General features: G+C 27.4%; 1 protein-coding gene across 1 annotated transcript; it reads right to left on the bottom strand.

Annotated features, from left to right (window-relative positions):
* Nucleotides 1-6,506: 6,506 nt before the first annotated feature.
* On the bottom strand, nt 6,507-10,787 carry LOC136090601 (uncharacterized). The gene is made up of 2 exons (XM_065817393.1): nt 7,342-10,787; nt 6,507-6,689 (listed from the first exon to the last, which is right to left on the bottom strand). The coding sequence occupies exon 1, from the start codon at nt 10,446-10,448 to the stop codon at nt 8,694-8,696; it is 1,755 nt and encodes a 584-aa protein (XP_065673465.1). The 5' UTR covers nt 10,449-10,787; the 3' UTR covers nt 6,507-6,689; nt 7,342-8,693.
* Nucleotides 10,788-11,012: the final 225 nt, after the last annotated feature.

Here is an 11,012-nt window from a genome sequence, read left to right as displayed (position 1 = left end):
ATCTTCAATTAAGATTATCATTAAAGGGCTTTAGTCTAAGTTCAGTTATTTTTTAAAGACTATACTTACTTTATGTAAAATTAAAAGATGTTACAACACAACAACCAACAGTTATAGAAAAGTTTTTTACCTAGTACATTTTATAGTTCAACCAAAACTTGTTAAGTCACATGGACTTACACAGTTTTGGAAAAATCAACACATTTTAAAGGGCTAAAAAAGTGGCTTATAATAAACAAAGATTTACCAAAGCTTAATTATAAATGAAGTGTAAGTAATTTGAATGTTTTCAACTTATAAAAATTTACATGTGAGTTTTAGTTTTTTCATACACATAAAAACCTAAATATCTCAAAACTACAAAAATGGACTTAACAAGTTTTGGAAAACTGCTCTTCAATTTTAGAAAACAATTGAGGTTAAAATAATTATTGACCGTCTTTCGAACTTTACTGAATTAATTTTAAATATATTATTTGAATAAGTTCAATTAAATATGTCCTCTATTTAGCTCTATTTTTTCAAACTTGACAATGAGTTTTCGTCATCGTTGTCGAAAAAAGTGACAACGTCGATGATTTCAAAATTAAAATACTACTTGAGGTATCAGAAGTACTAGGCTGTTTAATAATATAGACTAAAAGATTTGTTTAATTGACAGTATGTTTCAGCTGCTCAGTGACGGATACAGGAATTTTGTTGGGGAAGAGAGTGGGGTGTTAAAATATTTTTATATTTTGTATCCCATTAGCGTCAAAAAAAAAGTCCTTTATTTCTAATATATTTTTGGACTTTCAGATTCTGGTATTGAGGAGGGGAGGATGCATCATCCCCATAATTCATCTTCCTAATCTCACTTTTTGGATCTGTCACTGGAGCTGCTCTAACTTCGTTCTTTAAACTTCTTTATATTTCTTCGACTAACCTCCAACTTTAATAGTGGTTGCTCTCAGCTTTATAAAAGATTAAAAGTTCGAAAATATTCGAAAAGCAAAAGCTTTGTAATTGGACTGAATGAAAAAAACAACCCAAAAACGTCATTCAATATATTCAATCAGTTTTATGATAAAATTCAACCTAAAACGCAATTATACATACCTAAAATATAACTTTTTTCTTTTCTGTTTTATAAAAATATTTTACAAATATTTACACACATAATTAAAATAAATAAATTATATATATGCAGATCTTTTTTAATATGAAGTAAATTTTGGTTTATTGAATAAGTATATAAAAGTATATTTTAAAATCATGCTAGTGCGTTAAAAACAAACGTAAAACGGACTTCGGAAGAAATGCTAAAAGTATATAAATAATCAATGAATGATTTTACTTTTTATTTCATAAAGGTTATAATTTAAAAAAATAAAGCTATATAAGTCATTCAGTATATTCAATGTTCAATTATGTTCAATTAATTAGTTTTATGTTAAAATTCAACGTAAAACGGACATATATTTATATAAAATATACCTTGTGCATGGTCTACTTTATACACGGCCGGATATGTTGCATAAATAGGCCGAAAATTGGAAGGCCAATTTTTCAGAGTTTTTTTCGCCAACGACGTTGTGTTGATCAAGTTTCCAAATTAGTTGTGAGAACTATGGAAAATAAATGCGCTGTGGTTAATTGTCGAACTGGCTATAAATTTAAAAAACGTGAATCTAGTAATCTTTTTGCAAGTAAAATTGTTTTTAGTTTTCCCAAAGATACTAGCTTAGAAGAAAAATGGATTAAATTTGTAAACAGAAAAGATTGGAAACCAAGCAAACATTCAGTTATTTGCATGGATCATTTTGAAGAAAAATATTTAAAATATGGAAAACGAGTTACTTTAAAACACGAGTTAAAACCTGTTCCATCTATTTATTCTGAAACTTGTATTCCATCTTCTGTAATGCCTAAAGTTTCTAACTTTCGTAAACCACCAATTAAACGAGATTCTACTATCCCAGATGAAATTCATTCATTTCAAGAAATGGATAAAATAAAAAACATTGAAATGCTTCATGAATCTAACTCTCCAAATGGATTTAGTTTTTAAAGATATGAAAGTTTTGGTTTATATTATCGTTTGTTTTTTGTAGACTCAACTCCTTTTATTGAATCAATAAGTGTTGATAACAATTTGCATGTAAAACTGCATTATAAAAGTTGTCCACTTCCTCATTAGTTTAGAACTACCAACAATTGTAAACTCCCAAGGTTATCTATTTTAGATAATCTGGTGTCTTATATGCACAATCTTTTTGAAGGAAACTCCTATTATTTAGTTAATGAACTTTCAAAATAAATCTTTTTTAAATCCAAAGATCAACCTCAATATTCTTCAAAAGTGTTACGTTTTGCACTGATGCAAAGATATTCATCATCTCAGGCTTATTCGCATCTTCTGGAACACTTTCCTTTACCATCAAAGTCACTATTAAAAAAGTTAGTATCAGGTGGAATTGATTCCATAAAATCATTAAAGTTATTGTTAAATGAGGAAAAAATAAGCAATTTTTGTTATTCTTTTTGTGTGTGATTGTGTTATTCTTTTTGATGAAATGTATCTGCTGCAATCTTGTGAATACCACAGTGGTAGATTAACTGGACAAGATAAAGAGGGTGATCTCTACAAAGGAGTAATTGTCTTTATGATTGTTGGCCTTAAGAAATCAATACCTTATGTACTTAAAGCCTTCCCAAGACAAATATCACTGAAGATTTTATTAAAAATGAAATAGAGGAAAATTTAAATACATTAAGATCTGCAGGTTTTAATATTCGAGCATTGATTGCAGACAACCATCCAACAAATGTCTCAGCGTATTCAAAATTGCTTAGCATTCACGGGTCAGACAAGCCTGAAGAAAATTTCTTTATCACTTATAATGATCATAAAGTTTATCTAATGTATGATAGTGTTCACTTGCTTAAAAACTTAAGAAATAATTTGATTAGTACTAAAAAGTTCATTTTCCCGCCATTTCAGTTCACTGATTACGGTTTTAATATAAAAGTGTCTGCAGGGGATATCTCTTGGGCTTTGCTTCATAGAGTACATGAAAAAGACAAAACTCTTTCAGCAAACTTAAGAAAGGCATATAAATTAGGGGAAAAGACTCTATATCCAGGTAACAATAAACAAAATGTCAACTTGGCAATAAATATATTCCATGAAACAACTTCAGCTGCAATTCAAAGTTATTTTCCTAATGAATACTCAGCATCAAAATTTTTAAAACTCTTTAATTTATGGTGGGTAGTATCCAACTCAAAAATGAAATACTCTAATAATATTATAGAAAATGCAGCTGTTATCGGGGATGGTAAGCCACAATTTTTACGTGCACTTGCTTACCGAGTTCAAGAGTGGCAAAATTTAATAAAATTGCAAAGTACTTCAAGTCTAATTGAAGATCTTCTATTTGAAGGATATAATTATGTTCTAACCTCACGTTTCCAAAGTGATCCATTTGAGCGACATTTATCAAAGTATCGCCAAATGAGTGGTGGCAGGTTTCTAGTTGAATTACGCGAAGTAATTACTTCTGAGAAAATTTTGCAAATGAGATCATTATTAAAAGAAAACTTTGACCTTTGGAAACTGGATTTAAAACCTTTTCATTCAGATGTTTCAGAATGTTTTCATGAAATTCAGATTTAATAATGAAATTCAGGAAAGTTAGTCAGATGAAGACAGTAAAGAGGTTACAATTTTTATTGCTGGATATATATGCAGAAAGTTACTTAAAAAATTGAAATGTGAATTGTGTACTTTATTGCTAAAAAGTGATGTCGTTGACATAGATGCAGAATATATTGACCTAGTATCCAGAGGAGGTCTCTTAACTCCCTCAAAGTTACTTGCAAGTCATGTTGTTAGTTGCTTTGCTATGCTTGATGCAGTGAAACAAAGTCTACTTACGTTGGAAACTCTTGAGATCAGAAAAGTTAGCGAAAATATTTTATATGAATATAATTTGAACCAAAAATTACTTTGTGATAGTCATTTTAAGTGGGGACTTTCTCTTGTTAATCGAACAGTAATAAATATTTTTTATAATAATGAACAAAAGATTGTAAGTGGGAGTAAACACAAAGATACTGTATTATCTTTCAAAAGGAGACAAAGAGAAAAAAGAAAATAAGAAATGTAGTGAATATATATATATATATATATATATATATATATATATATATATATATATATATATATATATATATATATATATATATATATATATATATATAAATTGTTTATACAAATAAATTGTTTTAACTACAAATTTGTTTATAATTTCAGTATCGTTAATATTTCAACTCCAAATGCTATTTTATAAATGCATCTGTTATATTTTAAATGTTAAAAATTATGTTTGAAATGAACTGTAAAATATAGTTTTACTTAATATTTGATAATTGTATTACTAATTTAATATTTAACACAGATGAATTAGCCTAAAAAATATTAAATAAGGAATACTTAATAAACTTAAAACTTTGGAAACGTTAATCATTACTTTTAAAACTATTTTACATTTTAAAACACAAAAACTTAAAATACTGAAAAACTGGCCTTCTAATTTTCGGCCTATTTATGCAACATATCCGGCCGTGTATAAAGTAGGCCGTGACCTTGTGTTTTTTTTTTTTTTTTCCTTTTTATATAAATATTCAAAAAAACTATTTTACATTTTAAAACACAAAAACTTAAAATACTGAAAAACTGGCCTTCTAATTTTCGGCCTATTTATGCAACATATCCGGCCGTGTATAAAGTAGGCCGTGACCTTGTGTTTTTTTTTTTTTTTTCCTTTTTATATAAATATTCAAAAAAACTATTTTACATTTTAAAACACAAAAACTTAAAATACTGAAAAACTGGCCTTCTAATTTTCGGCCTATTTATGCAACATATCCGGCCGTGTATAAAGTAGGCCGTGACCTTGTGTTTTTTTTTTTTTTTTCCTTTTTATATAAATATTCAAAAAATATTTACACATATAAATAAAATAAATTAATTAACTAAATGAATGCGCAGACTTTTATTTCACGTAAAAATAATTTTGGGTTTATTGAAAAAGTATATATAAAAATTAGGTGCGTTAAAAACAAACGAAAAACAGTCTTTGATGGAAAGCCACAACAAAAAAAAAACCATCTTATCTTTTCTTTTAATTTTAAAAAGTTTATTATAAAAAAGTTAAATAAAAACAAAGCACAATATTTCGTATTGTTTTCTTATAATAAATTTGCTATATAATTGCAAACAATAAGAGTTCTGTATTCAAAAAGTAATGAGTAAAAAATTACCTTTAAGCGGAAAATGTGAAACTTTATGAAATTATGAAAAAAAAGCTTATAAACCAAAGTTTAGGTTCTTAATAACTTAAATGCTAACACTAATAATAACAATAATAATAACAATATTAATAACTAATTTGCTAACTTAAAAGTTTTCATGTCAAAAATGTTTTAGAGAAATAATAAAAACAGTTCTGTTTTCTTGGTTCAAAATTGATTGTATATGTTGTATAAGATATATACTTTACAAAATATTGGATTATTTTTTTATATAAGGTACCACTAAACATATATAGCAAATAAATAGTATTTATTAACAATTGTAACTTAAATAAAAAAGAAGAATTTCAAATAAACTATGAAAAACAAGATTTTCATAAATATCTGTTTTAGGACACGTTTTTACTATTAGGAGATATACACTGATAAAAAAAGGAAGTGAAAAGTTTGAAGAGTTAATTCTGATTACTTTATAAACAATTTTGTAACTTATAGGCTGATTTTTAATAACTTAAACCAAGCAACTTAGCTAAAATTTAATCGCAAAACGCAAAGCGGACAGCAAATTGTCCGCTTTACAAAACAGTTTGTTTTAAAATGGATTTTTTATATATATATGTCCGCTTTCCCAGTGAAAAAGCGCACATGGGATACGCGTGGATTCTTTCCATATGTAACCCATGTGGGGATTATTATTTTGTCCCATGTGGGTTTCATATGGTAAATCCCACATGGATTCCATATGGTAAATCCCATATGGGATACGCGTGGGTTTTTACCATATGTAACTTTTATAGAGATTATTATTTTTTCCCACGTGGGTTTCATATAGTAAATCCCACATGGGTTTTATGTGGTAAACTCTACATGGGATATAGGTGGAAAATACTACATGTTATAGATCTTAAATGCCACATATTTTAATCCAAATGGTATAAAAGTAGTCAATACTAGACAAATGAAAGTCCGAATGCTTCTATGATAATTTTTAAAATTCTTTTAATTTAAAAATTACTTAAATAGTAATTTAAAATTAATCATCGAAGCTTTAAGAGAGGCTTAACTTAATCTGGTATTTGCTACTTTATCCCATTTGGCATTCAAAACGCGTAGCATTTTTGATCTTTTACATGTGATGTTTTCCACCTATAACCTATGTGGGATTTACCTTAAACTATTATGACGAAATTTTATAAAATTAAAAAACGTGTTGCAAAATGAATTTATTTTAAAATAAATGCTATTAATCAATACATCCAAAATGAATATTAAAAATATTATTTTTTCTTTTGCGATTTACACGCCGTTTTTTGTCGATTGAATTAATTAAATCGCTTCGGCTTGTATAATACCAAGGTTTTTAGTATCTTCTAACTTTCTTCAAGCATTTTCTAAAAAAAAAAATATAAATACAAATATAATATATATAAAATATATATATATATATATATATATATATATATATATATATATATATATATATATATATATATACAAATATAATATAAATAAAATATATATATATATATATATATATATATATAAATATATATATATATAAATATATATATATATATGAATATATAAATATATATATATATATAAATATATATATATATGTATATCTACTTATATATAAATATATATATATAAATTTTGATATATACATATATATCAATATATATATATATATATATATATATATAGAGAGAGAGAGAGAGAGAGAGAGAGAGAGAGTGAGAGAGAGAGAGAGAGAGAGAGAGAGAGAGAGAGAGAGAGAGAGAGAGAGAGAGAGAGAGAGAGCTTTTAATAAGGAACCTTATTAGTCGAGCAATTTTAATTATTAGCCAGGTTGAAGTCATTAATGACTACCATATTTCACAAATAATTATTTCCTAATTTATTACTTACAATGACTAACGTATTATGGGTAATTAAACACATATTATGCGTAATGAGCTTGAACTCATGAGGAGAATCCTGAAAAAAAGTGATCAATTAGGAGAAGTAGTTAAACAAAAAAACAAAAATGGAAAAACCTACTTTTTCAATGATGTAGACGTTGGGTGCAATAGCCACTGGATGCAAAAGTATCTTTACTTTTTCGTCATACACACGGCCTTCTATATTACAAGGCCTTGACATCGCGCAAAATGCCGTAAAAACTGAAGGCCGATTAAACTTTCACTTTTACTTATATTGATATATTTTTATATTAGGTAGGGTGTAATGGCAGTCTATGTTTTCTAATAATAATCTCTACTAAAGACGAAAATATAAAAAGAAAACGAAAAAATTGTTAAAAGATAATCATGTTTTTCGAATTTCAAATTTCATTAAGAATATTTATGTAATATTAAATAGTATCAATAACAAGCAGAACTATAACAAAGTATATATCTATATATTAGAAAGATAACTGTATTTTTATTTTTTTTTTTGCTAAAAATGGTAACAATAAAAATCACCAACAATAAAAAACACCAACAAAAGTTGATTCAAGCAAAAAAAAAAGTTTTATCAATATATCTCAACAGGTTAAATATTTACAAATCCAAACATATTGAGAGACATAAAGGCTAATGAGAAAATAAAAAACATAACAAGTAAATAGCATAATAAATTACAAAACTAATTTTCACATAAATTATAATAGCTTTAGTATTTTCGTTTTAGATTCTTTGCTACTGCTGGGAGTGGTAATTAGTGAGTAATTCTTTAGCAGAATATTAGAATATACTCTGCATTGTTTTTTTGTGATTTTAAGTTTATATTTAGCTGCAATGAACTGAAACTGAGTAACACAAAATGTTCTGCATAAAGGGTCAGTAGCATCTTGAAAAAAAAAGCAAAATATTGACTATTAGAAAAGAGTATCAGAAGGAATTTCAAGTCCGCCTCTGTTTAGGCAATACAGATAACTTCCATGTTTATAGTAATAATCGGTAGAATTATCATAAATTTTTATTTCGCTTTTTTGCACATAGCCAGCTATGTAAACTATAGCCACTAATGTAGATTTATTAACTGAGCTTTCAAGATCATGTATATTATCCAGAAGTTCTTTTTCATCAGTAGAAATATCTCTAAAAAATATGTCACAAGTATGACCATCGATACCATCAACAGGAATGTCAAGTTGTAATATCAATTTAGTATGTTGAATATTAATTTTTTCAATTACAGATTTAGCGTTTTCAAAGTAAGTACCTCCAGATCCCTGTCGAAGCTTAGGAAAAGCTTTTATAGTTGATCTGTTGAAAACCAACCTAATAAGACATACTTTGCTCCATTACTCAACAAAGTTTCTACGAGGTCAATAAAGCCATAACATGAATGTGCTATTGCATTGCTAGTATCTAGCTTAAGCTGTTATACACGCTTACCTGTAGGTTTCATAAAATTTGACAGTTCAGCAATATCTCGTAGCAGTTGTAACTGTTGATCACCAACTGAGTGGATTTCTCTGCATAATTCATTTCTAAACCCAATGCCAGAACCAGGTGCTTTGACATTAACAACATTCGAAAAAAAAATATTTTTTCAATAAATACAGCAGTACCTTCAAATGCTTTATTTTCAATCTCTGGATGCGTTCTTAATGCAGTTACTGTTTCTTCGCAAAAAACAGACAAACAAAACTTAACAGATTGTCTTTCTATTGATTTTAGATAAACTGATTTAGCTGTAAGTTTAGAGAGTTTAAAAAGACTATTGCACTCAGTTTTATGTAATGTTTCTAAATTACTCCACTTAGCCAAAGCCAGTTCTTTATTGTTCAAAAATTGAAGTTCGCCAGTCTTTTTTGTCAACCAATTGTTTCGTATAGATTTCAAGAGATGCACATAATCATATAATAAATATATACCTGATGTTGATAACCATGGTTTACTATCAACTGTTTTAAACATTCCAAAAAATCTTTGACTTACACGGTTACCATCAGTAATTATTACTATTTCAATATTATTTATCGTATCAACAATTTGTTGACATTGAGCAAACTGAAATTCAGAGGAAAAACTTGAAACAGGTTGAGCTCTACATATAAATTCTGGACCTCCAAAAAGACATTTAATCATAAATGATAAAATTGTTTTAGCTAACTTTTCAGGGTAGTTTACTGCTTGACCAAACAAGGCACCTCTTTGGTAAAGTAATGAAGCTTTGACATAGACCTCATCAATTAGTAGTATGGAAGTTCTTTTTAATGGATTTAAATTCATAAAAATACTATTTATGAAACTTAGGTCCTCCATTAAGCTTATTTTTGAAGTCAATCGTGTTAAAATCCTTATACTTGGTAACTTGTAGTCAATACACAAACAATCATATAAACTTCGTCGCATAACAAAATACTCACATGCTCTACATGTAATATCTGAAGTATGTAAAACTTCACCAACATTAACTTTTCTCATAGCATTAAGGTGTTCCAATAGAATATTTGACTGAAGCAAACTTTCTTTATTTTTTAAAAATCTAACTGCTTCAAAAAAAGCTAATTTTGTTTTTATTAACTTTAATTTGTTTACAGCTAAAGATGAAATATTACAAGTTGTGCCATTATGGTTAGCTACAAATGAATAATCATTGAAAATTACTAAAATAAATAATGGAACACCAAGTTTGTACATTTTTGATTGTATGTGTAAACTTTTATTATTAAGCTGGAAAACAATAACATCGTTATTTTCACTTAACAAAGATTGAATATCGTCAAATATAAGTTCATCCTCTTTTAGAAAATCATTTAACTTATCTGGTAAAATGCTTCGAAAACCGCTTGAAGTTACAGTTTTTCTAACTTTACTTGCTGGTGTGGCTAAACAACTAGGCGGAATATTTTTTAAAACAGATGGTGGGTTTAAAGGTCGTTGCTTCCCAAATTTGTTTTCAAAAGGTGCTTCATTTGGCCAATGCAGTTGACATACTGCTGTATAGTCTGTAACAATAAAACCAGTTCTTGCGATAGCTTCACTACATCTTTTTCTCTCTAGATTCTTCGAGAATTTATAAATTGATATTTTTGTTGTAGTTGAGTCTTGATAATTTTGTTGTAGTTGCAATTGATATTGTAGTTGTAGTTGTATAAATTGATATTTTTGTTGTAGTTGAAATAGTCCGACTTGCAAAGAGATACACAGCATTTTAAAGGCATTTTTAAGGCACTTTAATTATTAAAAAAACTTATCATTAGTTGTGTTATCACAACGCCTTGAACCTTACAACGTTATTGTCTTGAAGTTGCGCTATTTACTTTATAAACCAACCAAATTTTAAAGATTTATTAAAAAAGCGTGAACACAAACTTTCGTCTAATGTTAAAAGATGAAAATGTAAACACAGTATTAGGAATTGGCCTTCAGTTTAACAACTTTGTTGTGCAATGTCAAGGCCTGTTATTATAGAAGGCCGCGGTCACACATAATATAATATTCTGAAACTAATAAACAAACATCTAAATCTCTATAAGTAAATTTATTCTTTGATCATTACCTTCATATCCTATCTTATTTTCATATCATAATCTATTATGGTATTATTTATATAACATATCACAACAATATTAGTAAATTTGTAAAGTTCAAATATCATATGAACATTCTCTAACATGTTCATATGATATTTGAATATAGTTCTTGAGTATATTATCTGCAAACAATTGACTGATGCAAGTTCAAATGTTGTCAAAAACCAAGCATGCATACATG

Source organism: Hydra vulgaris, chromosome 14, assembly GCF_038396675.1.
Source record: "Hydra vulgaris chromosome 14, alternate assembly HydraT2T_AEP".
Lineage (NCBI taxonomy): Eukaryota > Metazoa > Cnidaria > Hydrozoa > Anthoathecata > Hydridae > Hydra > Hydra vulgaris.
This window is presented reverse-complemented; position numbering and strand designations above follow the sequence as displayed.

Bases quoted from the DNA above. Each gene is read 5' to 3' on its own strand.
- LOC136090601 (XM_065817393.1), bottom strand. From the start codon at position 10,448: ATGCTGTGTATCTCTTTGCAAGTCGGACTATTTCAACTACAACAAAAA.